Raw genomic sequence first — 18,292 nt, 5'->3', positions numbered from 1 at the left:
AGAAAGAAAGAAAGAAAGAAAGAAAGAAAGAAAGAAAGAAAGAAAGAAAGAAAGAAAAGAAATCCTTTCCTATTAGACCAAATCATTATTCTTTCTTTCCATACTGCCATCTGCATTCCAGAAAGCAGAATAGCAAACGGTCACTCTACCTCTAGAGCCACTTACATTTTGAAGCCCTTTTGAGTGAAGAGGCTGCTTTAACTTTGACAACAGAAGGGAGGGACAAGAGCGGCCGAGAAGACAGTAGAACCTTCTGTGCCAACTCCAACAAGACCAGGTTCCTGGTCATCCATGTGGAAAATGAAACTTAGATTTTTGTCATGTACATGACTTAAATACTTAACATTTTACTCAGGATAAAAGCACAAGTCTGTCCTAACTAGAGTAGTATTAAAATGAGACTATTTTATTTTTTCTTTATAAAGGAAAAAAACAAACAAACAAACAAACAAAAAAAACTTAGGTATGTTTCCTGCAAGCAAAATGGAGAAAAAGGTATTATTGTTGTTACTACGATTATTAAGCCACAGACACATAAAATCCACAAAATGGATTGGTGGCTTTGGAAATGCAATACTGTATCAAAGGTGCAGACTGTTTCAAACGTTCTCTACATACTGGGCCGAAACAAGAACCAAACCAAACTTCAACCCCACCAGTGACGCAATGCGCCCATGACCTTAGTGAAAACATCGTCATGACCAGCTCCAACGCAGCTAGATCCAGGAAATCCTTCTCTAGAGACATGTGGAAACATCCCATCAGGTAGGTCCTCAAGTCCAGGGTGGGACTGAAGGGCTCTGGCTGCACCCAGGGCAAAGCACGTGCATTATTGGACCAATTTCTGAATAGATTTTTATAAATATGTACAAATCAGTTACAGGCACTTGAAATGTCTTTGGCTGGAATAACCCAACATCGCAAGATAATGTATTCACAGAGCGTCCAGGCCCAGGCTGGGTTCAGCAGGCAAGGATTATGGTTCTCTCAGTCTCTCTCAGAAAACAAGGAGCTGTGGAATTAGGCTTCAGCCAAAGCCACCTGGAAGACACCAAGCCAGGGAAATCAGTCAAAAAGGGAAGCCCAGGTTAACTCAGCCCCTACCCAAAGACCAGGACGCCACACTGATTGCACATATCAACCAGGCAGTGAAGTTACTAAATCCCTAAGAAGAAAATCTCACCTAGGAAGAAATTACTAGAAATCTCAGTCTCCTGCAAGATGCAGCCCATCTGGAACCACTGTGCGGAGACAAAATTGACTGGTTTTTGTTTTTTTGAGACACAGTCTCGCTCTGTTGTCCAGGCTGGAGTGCAGTGGTACACTCATAGGTTACTACAGTTTCCAACTCCTAGGCTCAAGCAATCCTCCTACCTCAACCTCCCCAGTAGCTTGGAATACAGGCATGAACCATTACATGTGGCTAATTTTTTAACTTTTAGTAGAGATGGGGTCTCACCATGTTGCCCAAGCTGGTCTTGAACTCCTAGGCTCAAGTGATCCTCCTGCCTCAGTCTCCCAAAACTCCTGGGATTATAGGTGCACCCAGCTGAGGTAACTGTCTTTAAACCTTGATAAGCATTCTGTTAGAAGACTTCTTATGCTGATGGAACTACAGAGGAGGCAGCTACACAGGGTCAGTAGTGCTCCAGTGGAGACTTGAGAACAACTGCCAAGTCACTCCCTATAATGGTGATGGAGGTTTGGGTATATGATTAAAAATCCAACACCATAATTTAGGTTGAGGGTAAAGACACTTCCAATGAAGACAGAAACTATAGTTGGTCTTCTGTAATTGTGGGTTTCATATCCACAGATTCAACCAAAAATACACAAAAGAGGGCTGGGCATGGTGGCTCACACCTGTAATCACCTGTAATCTTTGAGAGGTCAAGGTGGGTGGATCACTTGAGCCCAGAAATTCAAGACCAGTCTGGGCAACGTGGCGAAACTCCATCTTTTCAAAAAATACAAAAATTAAGCAGGTGTGGTGATGCATGCCTGTGGTCCCAGCTAATCAGGAGGCTGAGGATCACCTGAGCCTGGGAGTTCAAGGCTGCCGTGAGCTATGATTGTGTTATGAGCTATGATTGCACCACACCACTCCAGCCTGGGTGACAAAGCGAGATCCTGTCTCAAAAAAAAAAAAAAAAAAATTAAAAACAGCAAAAATACTCAAAAGAAAAAAACCAATACATATGAATGCAACAATAAAAATAATACAAGTTTTTAAAATACACTGTAACAACTATTTACATAGTATTTACATTGTATTAGGTATTATAAGTAACACAGAAGCTGGGCACAGTGGCTCAGGCCTGTGATCCCAGCACTGTGGGAGGCCAAGGCAGGTGGATCACTTGACATCAGCAGTTCGAGACTACCTTGGCCAACATGGTGAAACCCTGTCTCTACTAAAAATACAAAAATTAGCTGAGTGTGGTGGTGTACGCCTGTAATCCCAGCTACTCTCAAGGCTGAGGCAGGAGAATCACTTGAGCCCAGGAGGCAGAGGTTGCAGTAAACCGAGATCATGCCACTGCACTCCAGCCTTGGTGACAGAGCAAAACTGTCTCAAAAAAAAAAAAAGGAATCTAGAGATTAAAGTTACAGAGGATGAGCTGGGCCCAGTGGCTCACACCTATAATTCTAGCACTTTGGGAGGCCAAGGCGGGTGGATCACTTGAGGTCAGGAGTTTGAGACCAACCTGGCCAACATGGTGAGACCCTGTCTCTACTAAAAATGCAAAAAATTAGTGGGGCGTGGTAGCATGCGACTGTAATCCCAGCTACTCAGGAGGCTGGGGTAGGAGAACTGCTTGAGCCCGGGAGGCGGAGGCTGCAGTGAGCCGAGATAGTGCCACTGCACTCCAGCCTGGGCGACAGAGCGAGACTCCATCTTCACAAAAAAAAAAAAAAAAAAGTTACAGAGGATGTGCAGAGGTCATATGCAAATATTGTACCATTTTACAGAAGGGATTTGGACATTCATGAATTTTGGTATCCACCAGGGTCCTGGAACCAATCCTCCTCGGATATTGAGGGATAACTGTCATTTCTTTGGATGAAAGGTGCCACCCACAATAAATGGAGTAAGGATAACTGGGACTTTCTGTATACAGAGACCTCTGGCAAAATGCTGGCCTGGACCCCATCCACAGCTCACCTTCTCGGGACAAAATTCAGGATTGCTCTGACGCAATTTGCTGGGTCTGCCCTTGATAACAGCATAGCAAAACATCGTTATCACCATCACAAAGAGGAAGTAACTGGTGTGCATGAGATGCAAATTTATTAATGAACGGTCATCCTAAATAAAGAAGAGAAAAAAATCAGAAACATCTGCTCTGAGTGACTGAAAGGTTTTAATGCTGGGTTTTGAGAGACAGGACTGACAACCTCCAGACTTGCCACAACTTTTCTTCTTAAGCTGCAACGGGAGGTTTCTCGTTTTGTCTCCTAAGTGACCAAAGCTGGATCTCATTAAGTGAAGACATGATGCTCCTGAGCCTCTGTTGGAGAGCACCCACACTTTCCTAGCCCTAGGGCTGTCCTCTGCCCTGTCTTCTGCACCCCCACACTGCCTGAACCCTGCCCCTCCAGCAGGCTTCTCCCCTGCAAAGGCTGCAGACACTCCATCTTTAAGCCCCACTCCTTTCTGGACACATCCTCGTCATGGGACTGCCCTCAGGTTGCATGGCTGACAGCTGAGGCTGCATTCCTAACTACTGGCTATGCCACCACCAGGAAGGCCTCGGCCCCTCACCTCTCCCCAGGGTCGCCTCCCTCCTCCTGCTTTTCTCTACGTCCCTGGATGAAAATGCTGAGGTCATCCTTGATTCACTGCCCTTTGACCTCCCACATGCAGTCAATCCCCAGGCCCTGCAAGTTACTAGAGGGACCCCAGACATGCTTCCATTCCTTTACCCTCTAGTATCTCCAGGCCTCAGGTCAGCCCTGGACTCCCCGCAGGTCACTTACAACATAGCGGGGCAGCTCAGTCTTCTCAACACACTGCCTTACCAACCCCCAAGCCCCAAACACAGGCAGGGAGTGCCCTTGGTCAGGCATGAAGGGCCTCAGCCCACCATCCAGCCTGACCTCCACAGCTGCCTTCTGCAGGATCCTGGCCTACAAATGAGCCCCAGAAAAGGGCAAAGGCTGGGCGCAATGGCTCATGCCTATAATCCCAGCACTTTGGGAGGCTGAGGTGGGAGGATCACCTGAGGTCAGGAGTTCAACACCAACCTGGCCAACATGGCAAAACCCCATCTGTACTAAAAATACAAAAATTAGCGTGGTGGCAGGTGCCTGTAATCCCAGCTACTTTGGAGGCTGAGTCAGGAGAATTGCTTCAACCCAGGAGGCAGAGGTTGCAGTGAACCGAGATTGTGCCACTGCACTCCAGCCTGGACGACAGAGTGAGACTCCATCTCAAATAAATAAATAAATAAATAAATATAAAGAAAAAAAGAAAAGGACAAAGGGCCAGGCCAAAAGAAGAGAGATCCAGCTAATACACACTGCCAGAAAGGAACACATTTACAAAATATCAAAGCAATGTTAAAAAGTGGGCTCGGGCCGGGTGCGGCGGCTCATACCTGTCATCCCAGCAATTTCGGAGTCCAAGGCAGGAGGATCGCTTGAGGCCAGGGGTTCAAGACCAGCCTGGGCAATATAGTAAGACCCTGTCTCTACAAGAAGTTTAAACATTATCCCAGCATGGGACATGCATCTGTAGTCCCAGCCACTCACGAAGCTTCAGACCAAGAGTTGGAAGCTGCAGTGAGCCATGATTGTGCCACTAGAGCCCAATCTGGGTGACAGAGCAAGATCCTGTCTCTAAAAAAATAAGTGGGCTCAAGTCTAAGTAGGAAGCTGAGCTAGCACACAGCTGCTAGACGAGAGAGATAAGTATTCTCTTCTCCTTGTCTCTTGGTTTAGTTAAATCCTATTCAGGCCTCACTCTAGTCAAAGATTCATCTCCTTCTACTACTTACTTCTACCTTTCAGAACTCTAAGCAGTACTATTTTTTGTTCACATGGACACTAGATAGTCTTCTATGAATGTCTGTGAACATCCTCTAAGATAATATTCATATAAGGATCCCTTGTAACCCCCCAGGGATTAGGCAGTTGCTCAAGAAATAACTGCTGCTGAATAACAGAGAAAATGAACAGAAGAACCAGATTTTTCTTAACCAATGGGTGGCATGTTTTCCCAAGCATCCACCACTCCGCCTAGTGTCCCAACTCACCTGGAAATCTAAAGTGGCAGAGGAGACGCTTACTCAGGGAAGTCAGCAGGGCCTATACACAATGGTTGCAGCACATGCACACACACGTGCATATGCACGCACGCACGCGCGTACACACACATACACGATTTTTCTCACTTACATCTGGAACAATCACTGTAAGCTTGGGATTTAAAGCATGATAGACTTTTCCAATGGCCCCCTTATAACACCAGAAAGGATTGTAATCTTGCGCGTATTTTGTGTTGGCATCTCTGGCAGTTGTGAAGATCTTGTACCAGAGCGTGGCGTTGCTGTATGTGTCAGGAACACAGTGCGGTGGCTGTCTGCAGGGGAAGAGGAGGAGGAAAGACACGTGCTCAGCGGCCTGAGTCATTCACTTGTGTCACCCCCACAGCAGCTGGGAAAACACCAAACACGGCAACACACGTGGAAAGGAAAAATGTAACTTACACGTTCATGCTTCTTTGACATAAATATCATTATATTTTAGTTTGAGGGTCTTTTTAAAAAAATAAAAATATAACAGAAAAATAAATAGGTGCCTGACATTTAGGAGTTTGGGTGTTGGATTTCTGCCTTCAGAATTCAACCTACAGTCCTCTCACATGTGATGCAAAGGACATAAGCTCCTTGTAAGTCTATCTTCTCAAATTAGCTAAACTCTTAGTGTATTAGTCTATTCTCATGCTGTTAATAAAGACATATCCGGGACTGGGTAATTTATAAAGGCAAGAGGCTTAATTGACTCACAGTTCAGCATGGTTGGGGAAGCCTCAGGAAACTTACAATCACGGCTGAAGGGGAAGCAAACACATCCTTCTTCACATGGCGGCAGCAAAGAGAAGTGCCGAATAAAAGGTGGAAAATCCCTTATAAAACCATCATGTCTCATGGGAACTCACTTACTATCATGAGAACAGCAGCATGGGGGTAACCACCTCCATGATTCAATTACCTCCCACTGGGTCCCTCCCATGACACAAGGGGATTATGGGAACTACAATTCAAAACAAGATTTGGGTGGGGAGACAGCCAAACCATATCATCTTTTCTTTTTTTTGAGACAGTCTCTCGCTCTGTTGCCCAGGCTGGTGTGACCTTGGCTCACTGAAATCTCCACCTCCCAAGTTGAACTGATTCTCCTGCCTCAGCCTCTCAAGTAGTTGGGATTACAGGCGTGAGCCATTGCACCCAGCCCAAAGCATATTACTTAGTTACAACTGGAAACTTTACCTACAAAATTCTATATCAGTTACTGTAACACAAAGTAATATTTAACTTAATCTGATCTTGTCCTACAAACTTCCAAATGTCTAAAATAGACAAATCCCAGGAAAATTCTTATTTAAAAAGAATTCACCACAGAATTCTTTTAAATAGGCTGTATCTTATGTATTTCACCTATTTATTTATAGATAATTATCTCCTTTACAGACAGGAGAGACCAAAAAAAAAAAAAAAAAAAAAAAAACACCTAAAAGGCCAAACAATAACACTGAATGCTGCTCAAAAACACTGAAGGAAAAGCTTCAAAAACCTTAATTGTTTAATGGAAAATAAAGTTCAATTTATATTTGATTTTAAAACTAACTTTCAAATTCGTAGGTAAAATTAAAATTAGTAATTATTTAATGGGAAATGATTTAAAATGTTACATTTTAAAATTAGTAACTTTAACGGAAAATAAGTTTTGATTTATACTTTATTTAAAACTAAAATCAAGATAAACTAAAATCAACGATTTTAAACTATCTTTCTGGATAATGGAGATGAACAAACCTTTATCTTTGTTTTATTTTATTTATTTACTTTTTTGAGACAGAGTCTTGCTGTCACCCAGGCTGGAGTGCAGTGGCACGATCTCGGCTCACTGCAACCTCTGCCTCCCAGGTTCAAGCGATTCTCCTGCCTTAGCCTCCGAGTGGCTGGGATTACAGACATGTGCCACCAGGCCTGGTTAAGTTTTGTATTTTTAGTAGAGATAGGGTTTCACCATGTTGGCCAGGCTGGTCTTGAACTCCTGACCTCAGGTGATCTGCCTACCTTGGCCTCCCAAAGTGCTCAGATTATAGGCATGAGACGCCACACCTGGTTGAAAACCTTTATCTTTAGAGAGTCTCCTTTCGCTTTTCTTTTTTTTAAACAGAGACAGGGTCTCCCTATATGTTGTCCAGGCTGGTCTTCAACTCTGGGGCTCAAGGGATCCTCCCACCTCAGCCTCCCACAGTGCTGGGATCACAGGCCTCAGCCACTGCACCCGGCCACAGTGAGCCTCTTTTCTGTAACTTGCTGCTTCTACTCCTGCAGGAAAAGACAGCCTATGAATGTCCAGCAACATCCAGGTGCTTTTACTGCCTCGAGGGGACACTAACTTTTGATTTTATTCGTGGAAGTTCTATCTTTAGAATTCCAAATTAAAGAATCCTTTAGACAAATTAAAGAATCCTTTAGATAGGTCTGAGTAGAGGTAATTCTTTTTTTTTTTTTTTTTTTTTTTTTTTTTGTTTTTTGAGACGGAGTCTCGCTCTGTCACCCAGGCTGGAGTGCTGTGGCCGGATCTCAGCTCACTGCAAGCTCCGCCTCCCGGGTTCACGCCATTCTCCTGCCTCAGCCTCCCGGGTAGCTGGGACTACAGGCGCCGCCACCTCGCCACCTGGCCCGGCTAGTTTTTTATAGCTTTTAGTAGAGACGGGGTTTCACCGTGTTAGCCAGGATGGTCTCAATCTCCTGACCTCGTGATCTGCCCGTCTCGGCCTCCCAAAGTGCTGGGATTACAGGCTTGAGCCACCGCGCCCGGCCGTAGAGGTAATTCTATAAAGAAATGTGAAGCAAGCCATCCTGAGAATTTAAGGCCGAAGCAGCCCAGCTGTACTCAGGCAAGTGGGGCTTGTTACGCGTGTTCACCGGGCGCCAGGTACACTTACACAGTGACGGGGAACACCCCGGGGCTGGCCGTGAGGGTCATGCAGGCTGTGAACACCACCTGCTCACAGTGACCGTGGAGGGCGCAGTCGTCTGAGCTCCATGCTGTAGGCAGGGTGAAGGTGATGTTTATCTCCTCGTGGGCTTCCCTGCCTATGAAAGAGAAATAGTTTTTTTTATAAAGAACCACGTATTTGTTATTCTCCGGCATACAAATAAACCCTGAAATCAAACCCACACAGGAATCATCTATCAGCCCAGGAACCTACCTTTGTGGGATCTGAGGAACAAGAGCAGTCCTGACCCTGACCATAAGGCCTGCTCAACTCAGAGCCACGAAGCAGCAAAGGAAGTGGCTGCTTTCCAGTCATGGCCTGGAGATGCCAAACCAGACCTTGGGCAGATCAGAGGTGAAAAACTTGGGCTGGGTGAATTATCCTCACCATTTCTGCACACCCGTCTAGCCATTTTCAAACATTTTTTACACATATTATTTCACTTAAGATTTACTCTTCTCCTATGAACATGACCAAGAAATGCAGTTGTCCCCCTTTTACATATGAACAAACAGAGGTCAGAGGGTTTCAGAGTTAAGAAAGGCAAGTGATGAAGCTTAAATTAAAACCAACGTATTGCCAGGCACAGTGGTTCACATCTATAGTCCCAGCACTTTGACTTTAGAAGGCTGAGGCAGGAGATTACTTGAGGCCGGGAATTCACGACCAGCCTTTGAACGTAATAGCAAGACTCTGTCTCTACAAAAAACTTTAAAAAATCGGCCAGGTATACTGGTGCACACCTGTGGTCCCAGGTACTAGGGAAGATCGCTTGAGCCCAGGAGTTTGAGGCTGCAGTGAGCTATGATCACACTACTGTACTCTAGCTGGCGACAGATCAAGACTGTCTCAAAAAATAAATTTTAAAAATTAAAATGAAAGAATAGCCAGGCATGGTGGCTCATGCCTGTAATCCCAGCACTTTGGGAGGCTGAGGTGGGCGGATCATTTGTCAGAAGTTCAAGACCAGCCTGGCCAACATGGTAAAATCCTGTCTCCACTAAAAATATAAAATTAGCTGGGCATGGTAGTGTGAGCCTGTAATCCCAGCTACTCAGGAGACTGAAGCAGAAGAGTCGCCTGAACCCAGGAGACAGAGGTTGCAGTGAGCCAAGACTGTGCCACTGCACTCCAACCTGGGTGACAGAGTGAGACTCCATCTGAAAATAACAATAATTTTAAAAAAGTAAAAAAAAACCCGAAGGTGTCCTTATGCCATGCCATAAGAAGTAGGTCCACTTGCTACATGGGAAACCCAGAAGTCACCCATACCTTGATTATTATGGGAACATTCTCACCTCTAACCGCCAATAGGAGGCTGGTGGGCACTTAAATTCCTTCAAGGACTTTTTATTTGTTTCTTGTTTTTTTTTTTTTTTTTGAGACAGGGTCTCACTCTATTGACCAAGCTGGAGTGCAGTGGTACAATCTTAGCTCACTGTAGCCTCGACCTCCCAGGTTCAAGCAATCCTCCCACCTCAGCCTCACAAGTAGCTGGGACTACAGGTGCACACCATGACACCTTGCTAATTTTTTATATTCTTCATAAAGACAGGTGTTTGCTATGTGCCCAGGTTGGTCTTCAACACCTGAGCTCATTCAATCCTCCTGCCTCAGGCTCTCAATGTGCTGGGATTACAGGCATGACCCAGTGCACCCAGCCTAAGAACTTTTTAAAAAGCCTTTTGGTAACCAAAGAACAAAAGGTTATTCTTCCAAGGCCCAGGTGTCCCATATGAAGCCTTTCCCAATTATTCCAGCTTCCACTGCCTTCTAGCCCTTCTCCTGCATCACTTACAGTCTGTCATGGGTTTAGTACTGGTCACAGGGCAGTGCTCCACGTTTTATAAGCATGTATTTTTCATATCCCTTATCAAGCACTTACATAGCATTTCCTTTGTGGCAGGAACTATTATAAGTGCTTGATAAACATTAACTCATGTTTATCTTTGTCTCTTCCATAACCCCAAAATTCCAAAAGGAAGAGACCACATCTTAGGTTTTTTTTTTTTTTTTGAGGTGAAGTCTCGCCTTGTTGCCTAGACTGGAGTGCAGTGGTGTGATCTTGGCTCACTGCAGCCTCCACATCCAGGGTTCAAGTGATTCTCCCACCTCAGTCTCCAGAGTAGCTGGGATCACAGGCGCCCGCCACCATGTCCAGCTAATTTTTTTTGTATTTAGTAGAGATAGGGTTTCCCCATGTTGGCCAGACAAGTCTTGAACTCCTGACCTCAAGTGATCCACCCACCTCGGCCTCCCAAAGTGCTGGGATTATAGGCGTGAGCCACTGCGCCCAGGCCCATCTTAGGCATTTTCTTTTCTTTTCTTTTTTTGAGATGGAGTCTCGCTCTGTCGCGCAGGCTGGAGTGCAGTGCGGTGGTGTGATCTCAGTTCACTGCAACCTCCACCTCTCGGGTTCAAACAATTCTCCTGCCTTAGCCTCCTGAGTAGCTGGGACTACAAGTGCGGTGCACCACCATGCCTGCATGCCCAGCTTTTTTTTTTTTTTGGAGATAGAGTCTCTCTCTGTCGCCCAGGCTGGAGTGCAGTGGTGTGACTCTTAACTCACTGCAACCTCTGCCTCCCGGGTTCAAGCTATTCTCCTGCCTCAGCCTCCCATGTAGCTGGGACTACAGGTGCCCGCCACCATGCCTGCCTAATTTTTGTATTTTTAGTAGAGATGGGGTTTTGCCATATTGGCCAGGCTGGTCTCGAACTCCTGACCTTGTGATCTGCCCACCGTGGCCTCCCAAAGTGCTGGTATTACAGGTGTGAGCCACCGCGCCTGGCCAATTTTTTGTATTTTAGTAGTAATGGGGTTTCACCACGTTGCCGAGGCTGGTCTCAAACTCCTGAGCTGAGGCAATCCACCCACCTTGGCCTCCCAAAGTGTTGGGATTACATGCACGAGCCACTGCGCCCAGTCATCTTAGTCATTTTCTAGTTCTTCCCAGAAGCTTAGCACAGTATTGGACTAACAATGGCCATTAAAAAATCTATAAACTAATAGCAATAGAAGATGTGTAGTAAATAATGAAAACTCCAACAGGGTAAGCCTGAATAAAAATTACATGTTTGTAAATATCAGACAGGCCTTATAGTTTTTTCACAGTTTCTTGTTCCTATAGGCTTTTGAGAAACTACTTCAAGCCAGGTACTTTAACCATGTAAGGATGGTGTAGAAATGGTTCATGTAGTTCAAACTCAACAAAAAAAGACACACGTGCAAGACTACAATTTAGTACAATATAGTCAGTAAAAACACACACGGTGCATCCTCTTTTTGTAACAGTGGTTGCTTGAGAAGCCTGAATGGAGAGTGCCTACTGCATACCTGAAAGTCCAATCTGATGCCCTAAGATGGTTGAGTACAGATGGGTGACGTTGCGGGAATACCCTCCGAAGGGTTTCAGTGGGTCCAGGGTTAGGGTGATTGCGACTGAGATATTCACAGGGCCCGAGTCCTCCAGGGCCTGGGGGGACTGGGTGGAAGCTCGGGCCTGCCCGCTGGTCATTGTGCTTTCCGGAGTTGTGGTGTCATTTGTGAGATGCTTTAACGTTTCATTCTCTGATACACACAGGTCCAAATCATTGAACCGTAGCAGAAAAGTATTCCAATCCTTTGGGGAAATGAAAGAAAAAGAAATGAGTGTGAACAGTGCCTGCCTCCCGCTGCAGGAACACAGGTAAGACCCCGGTGTGGCACCGCAGCACATCAGCAAACTACAATTCAGAGCTGGTCATTTAAGATCATGACAACACGGCCACCAACCTCCTCACAGGCAGCACAATGTGGCTTTCCTAATCACTTTTATATTCATAACCTAAAATATGAACTCTTCACTGGCACAAGATACTCAATAAACTGTGAAATCAAATCAATTTATTCAAGAAAATCTTCTTTTAAAAAAATCCAGCATATTACACATAGAGAAAATGATCTAGCCTCAGAACCAAACTGGAAAAGAAAGCTTGAATAAAAGCATTCATACAAACTCATTTTGCAATTACAATTCTTTTTTTTTTTAAATAAAGTCACCTTAAAATAATGTCCCAAAAGATCAGTTCCATATATCTTGCTCTCTTTCTCCAGAACACAAAACAGCAGTGAATACTAATACTCATTAGGGACATTGTCCCCCTTCTTATGGACTTTTGATGACACCTTAGAGCAGCAACAATTTCAAAAAGGAAGGGGCCAGGTGCAGTGGCTTGCACCTGTAATCCCAGCACTTTGGGAGGCCAAGGCGGGTGGATCATTTGAGGTCAGGAGTTCAAGACCAGCCTGAGCAACATGGTGAAACCACGTTTCTACTAAAAATACAATAATCAGCCAGGTGTGGTGGTGTGTGCCTGTAGTCCCAGCTACTTGGGAGGCTGAGGCAGGAGAATTGCTTGAACCTGGGAGGTGGAGGTTGCAGTGAGAGGAGATTGTGCCACTGCACTTCAGCCTGGGCAACAGAGCGAGACTCTGTCTCAAAAATTAAAAAAAAAATTAAAAAATGCCACTTGAGGCCAGGTACGGTAGCTCACGCCTGTAATCCCAGCACTTTGGCAGGTCAAGCAGGGTGGATCACTTGAGGCCAGGAGTTCGAGACCAGCATAGGCAACATGGTGAAACCATGTCTCTACTAAAATAAAAATATCAGCTGGGCATGGTGGCGCATTCCTGTAATCCCAGCTACTAGGAAGGCTGAGGCACGAAAATCATTTGAAGTGGGGCAGAGGCTAGAGTAAGCCAAGATCGCGCCACTGAACTCCAGCCTCAGCCTGGGTGTCAGAGTGACACTCCATCTCAAAAAAACAAAAAAAAAGTCATCTGAGCAACCCTTAACCAGCCCAGTAAGTCTACCCTTACAGCATCAGTTTAACTGTATGTGACATTTAGTAAGACTGCAACTGGATCTATTAAATTACATTTCCCTAACACCTACAAACTCAACTGACCATTCTAGTACATTAGGGCTGAAAATGAACATTCTAGTTTCAGTCCTTCATAGTCCTAGACATGAAGAAACTGAGGCCCAGGGCAAATTAGGGACTCTCCAATTCTAGTTCAAGGTAGAATCGGCATTAAGTTCTGATTCACAGCCCCAAATGTTTCCCATACACCACTGCCTTTCCTACAACTTAAGATCCTTATTTGAAAATAAAAATCACAAAACTAATCATAACCCAAGTTCTGCAGCATCTCAACAACGCGTTGCTACAGAGCTGGAGTCCACATTGAACAGCCAGCTAAAGCCAATGCCAGGCCTAATTTGGATTATTAAGGGCTAATTATCCAGGCTTCATTGTAACCATTGGCCTTGGCCAAGTGCTCAACATGGACTCAAGATCTGCAGGAAAGAAATGGCAGGAGGCTGCAAAGCTTTAGTTTTGAGTAGAATATTCATTTTCAGCCCTGATGTAGGGGCAGCCTGTTTTCACAACCTTTAAAGATTGAGGCAGGGTCAGCAAAGAGGGAGAATTAAGCCAGCCAGTATGTCTCTTAGTAAGAAACTCTTTGAAAGGGTTACAAGGTAGAAATAGCTAAAACTCGTTACTTGAACTGTGCTAGAAAGAGTTCACATGTGTAGGCGGTTCCTTTTGCCAAGATCACTTAAGATCTAGAATGCCCTAGAGCACAAGAGAAAGCTATGATCTCAATTACATGGAACAGAACTCTCCTCTCCATTGCAAGGCACACTCAATGTGGCAACCACGCACTCCCAGCCCCACCCCCACCCCCACCTCCACCCAACAACAAACCCAAGAAGGAAAAAAAGTAAGAGAAGGCACCCAAGGAATCTATTAAAAGACAGGAATTAGGCTGGGTGTGGTGGCTCATGCCGGTAATCTCAGCACTTGGGAAGGCTGAGATGGGTAGATCACCTGAGGTCAGGAGTTCAAGACCAGCCTAGCCAAACGGCGAAACCCCATCTCTACTAAAAAGACAATTAGCCAGACGTGGTGGTGGGCACCTGTAATCCCAGCTCCTCGGGAGGCTGAGGCAGGAAAATCGCTTGACCCCGGGAGGTGGGGGTTGCAGTGAGCTGAGACGCCACTGCACTCCAGACTGGGTGACAGAACGAGACTCCATCTCAAAAAACAAAAATATTTGGTAATTAGATCCTGTTTTTGAATTTCTTTAAGATTCCTTATCTCATGAAAAAAACGATTAGTACAGCTGATAAAACTCCATGATGATATGTGGTTTTAAAATACCAAATGTTCAGTTTTCTAAAACAGCAATGAACCCATTTGAGATGGAATATTGAGGTGAGTTCTCCAGCTTTTTGACACAGATCATTTTACAAATGTACTCTCCAAAATGCATCTGTTTCACTGCTGAAATAGTCTACCTGAAACTGGTAGCACATTTAAATTGAACAACACCTATCTAGGTATTTCCTAACAAAGCTGAGTCCTGGGGAGATGGAAAACAGAAAATTCTGAATAAATACTGACCTTTCTCACTAGGAGAGAAAGGCCAAAACCCAAGAAAGCTATATGACAAGCCACAGAGTGTTGCCCCACTCCATAAGGGCCAGCCAGCCCAGGAGAAGTCAGAACATACTGTACCTCTGCCATTTCTGGTGATTTAATCTCCTTGATTTTGAAGAAGTAGCCCAGGGTCAGAAAAGCTATGGCCATGGCGCTCACGCTGATCATGAAGACCACCAGGGGAGGCCGACTGCTGATGTACACCTTCAGGTTCTCCAGGGGGTTGATGCTGAACATTATTCTGATCAGCTCCACCTGAAAGAAATTAATCAGAAGGCTTAAGGACTGACTTGCCAACAGGAAAGCTATGATTCTTTTGTTTTCTTTTGAGGTCTTGAGGGGGTGAGCTCGGCGGGATGGGCACTCATTACTGAATTTGAGAAATGTCTCATCATAACTTCATTCAAAAGACTAGAAGGAAAAAACGCTAAATGTTAACTGCCATTACCTCAAAGTGGCAGGATCCTGAATACATATTCTCTTTCAGTTTGAATCTTCTAAATATTGTGTGTGTGTGTGTGTGTGTGTTTTAAAAAACAGGGTCTCTCACTCTGTCACCCAGGCTGGAGTGCAGTGGTGCGATCATAGCTCACTGCAGCCTTGAACTCCTAGGCTTGCGCTATCCTCCCACCTCAGCCTCCTCAGTAGCTAGGACTGAAGGTGTGTATCACTATGCCCGACTAATTTATTCCTTTTTTTTTTTTTGAGACAGAGTCTCACTCTGTCACCCAGGCTGGAGCAATGGTGTAGTCTTGGCTCGCTGCAATCTCTACCTCCTGGGTTCAAGCGATTCTCCCACCTCAGCCTCCCAAGTAGCTGGGACTACAGGTGTGTGCTGCCACACCCAGCTAATTTTTGTATTTTTAGTAGAGACAGGATTTCACCATATTGGCCAGGCTACTCTCGAACTCCTGACCTCGTAATCTGCCCGCTTTGGCCCCCAAAAGTGCTGGGATTATTGGCGTGAACCACCATACCCAGCTAATTTATCACTTTTTAAGAGATGGGGTCTCACGGCCAGGCACGGTGGCTCACCCTGTAATCCCAGCACTTTGGGAGGCCAAGGTGGGCGGATCACGAGGTCAGGAGATTGAGACCATCCTGGCTAAGATGGTGAAACCCCATCTCTACTAAAAATACAAAAAATTAGCCGGGCATGGTGGCAGGCGCCTATAGTCCCAGCTACTCTGGAGGCTGAGGGAGAATAGCGTGAACCCGGGAGGCGGAGTTTGCAGTGAGTCGAGGTCATGCCACTGCACTCCAGCCTGGGCCACAGAGCAAGACTCCGTCTCAAAAAAAAAAAAAAAAAAAAGAGATGCGGTCTCGCTATGTTGCCCAGGCTGGTCTTGAACTCCTGGCCTCAAGCAATCCTCCTGCCTCAGCCTCCCAAAGTTCTGGGATTACAAGTGTGAGTCACCATACCCAGCCTCGATCTTCTAAATATTCTATAATAAATACTGTTACTTCCGTATCACCTAAGAAAAGGTTTAGGTGGGTCGGTAATATGACACAAATACACAACAACATGTACAGAAAGAAACTAAGGATGCTCTCATTTCCTGCCACTGAAAAGCTGAATTCTATTTATTCAACATTCTGTCCTGTTCATTGCCATATCGCTCATAGCCATCCCAGCCCTGCTTAAAAGCTCCCAAGGCTTCCACCAGACCTAGAAGTAGTCGGTGATAGCTCCCTGCCATGGCCCACAGGGTTTTCAGGACTCAGAAGCCCTGCCAATCTCCCTGACTGCATCGCCATCCACTTCCCCTTCTCCCTCCTGGGCTTTGGCCACACTGGACTTGCTATTCTTCAGGATCGTCTTGTCAATTTCTGCAAGGAAATCGGCTGGGACACTGACAGGGATTGCACTGAATCTGTGATGGGTTTGGTGAGTACTGCTCTCTTAACAATGTTGTCTACTAGTCCGAGAGCCTCGGATGCCTTTCCGTCTATTTGGCTTCTTTATTTCAACAATGTTTTCTGTTTTCACAGTGTTAAGTTTGCACTTCTTTTATTAAGTTTATTCCTAAGTATTTAATGCTTCTTGCCATTTTTGACCATGATCTAGCTGAAGACTTTTGCATCTGCCTGGATGCTTTTCCCAAACATTTTCACATTTGCTCTTCTTAAAACGCATGTCTATGGCTGGGCGCAGGGGCTCACACTTGTAATCCCAGCACTTTGGGAGGCTGAGGCGAGTGGATCACTTGAGGTCAGGAGTTCAAGACCAGCCTGGCCAACACAGCAAAATCCCGCCTCTATTAAAAATTCAAAAATTAGCCAGATGTAGTGGTGCACACCTGTAATCCCAGCTACTCAGGAGGCTAAGGCAGGAGAATTGCGTGAACCTGGGAGGCAGAGGTTGCAGTGAGCCAAGATCACATCACTGCACTTCAGCCTGAGCGACACAGTGAGACTCTGTCTCAATTAAAAAAAAAAAAAAAATGCAAGTTTCTGTTTAACAGTCAGCTCCTCAGACCACGCCTTCCCTGGTCACCCTCAGCCCCTGCTTTATTTCCTTCATATTGTTTAGCACCAACCAAGAGCACAATTATTTTCCTACTTGTTTACTGTCTGTCATCCCTCATTTATGAGCCCAATGAGAGCAGACATTTTGCCTGTTTTGTTCACGGCTACAGCCCTGGCCCCTGACCCCTAGAACAGTAGCTGGCACACAATGAGCACTTATAAATATGAGCAGACTGCAACAACATGAGCAAGAAGCAATTTTTTAAAAAGTCTGTATCAGCGTTTACATTTTAGAGACAAAAGGATGCATCAACAGCCCCTAAAAATCAACAGTAACACATTTTCCATGCCATTGTCACTCAGCATTCTGTTTTCCTGACATCTCTGTTGATCTCTGTTGATCTAGTTCACTGAATTTCACTGATGTATATATGTAAAAATTGTTCTGTGGTTGAGTTATCCCAGTCTGAGGGGCCCAGCTGGGTTCCTGTTACGGTTTCACCCACAAAGGGCATTGCAGCAGGTACAAGAGTGGCTGTAGTACAACAAGGTCACAGGGTAGGGCCCATTTTCAACCTGATATTGTCAGAACACTCTCCAAGGAGATCAACCAGTTTACACTTCCCCAGCAATGAAGGAGCCTGCTCCATTCCATGAGATTTGTGCTGACACTTACATTTGATTTCCTAAGGCATATTAATTTGGTCCAAAAAGACAGATGTGAAATGATATCTCTATTATTTTAAATTGTATCTTTGTGAAACAGAGCATCTTTCCATTTTTTTAACCAGCCATTTAGGCCCATTCTTAAGTGAACTGCCTGAATCCTCTGGTAATTTACTAATAGGGTGTTAGTCTATTTCTTAGTGATGTTTAGAAATTCCTTTTGTGTTTCGGGTACTAACCCTTTAACAGTTTTATATGTTACATATAATTAATCCAAGTCTGGGTTTTCTTTAATATGGTTTATGGCATCTTTTGACATATGAAAGGTTCTTCAGAAGCCGGGCACAGTGGCTCATGCCTGTAATCCCAGCACTTTGGGAGGCTGAGGCAGGCGGATCACGAGGTCAGGAGTTCAAGACCAGCCTGGCCAAT

The 18,292-nt window shown here is 45.1% G+C and overlaps 1 protein-coding gene across 2 annotated transcripts in view; it reads right to left on the bottom strand.

The window, feature by feature from the left end:
* Positions 1-385: 385 nt before the first annotated feature.
* Positions 386-18,292, bottom strand: part of TMEM248 (transmembrane protein 248) — a 36,124-nt gene continuing 18,217 nt past the window's right edge. Inside the window, exons 2-7 of one of the 2 annotated variants that reach the window (XM_023196890.2) lie at positions 14,804-14,980; positions 11,574-11,859; positions 8,186-8,336; positions 5,401-5,584; positions 3,167-3,310; positions 386-1,041 (exon numbers count right to left, since the gene is read on the bottom strand). In XM_023196890.2, the coding sequence (XP_023052658.1) occupies positions 1,021-1,041; positions 3,167-3,310; positions 5,401-5,584; positions 8,186-8,336; positions 11,574-11,859; positions 14,804-14,962 (945 nt within the window). In that variant the 5' untranslated portion in view covers positions 14,963-14,980 and the 3' untranslated portion in view covers positions 386-1,020. The remainder of the gene's footprint in view (positions 1,042-3,166; positions 3,311-5,400; positions 5,585-8,185; positions 8,337-11,573; positions 11,860-14,803; positions 14,981-18,292) is intronic. The other variant, XM_023196891.2, reaches the window with a different exon arrangement.

Source organism: Piliocolobus tephrosceles, chromosome 8 (assembly GCF_002776525.5).
Source record: "Piliocolobus tephrosceles isolate RC106 chromosome 8, ASM277652v3, whole genome shotgun sequence".
Lineage (NCBI taxonomy): Eukaryota > Metazoa > Chordata > Mammalia > Primates > Cercopithecidae > Piliocolobus > Piliocolobus tephrosceles.
This window is presented reverse-complemented; position numbering and strand designations above follow the sequence as displayed.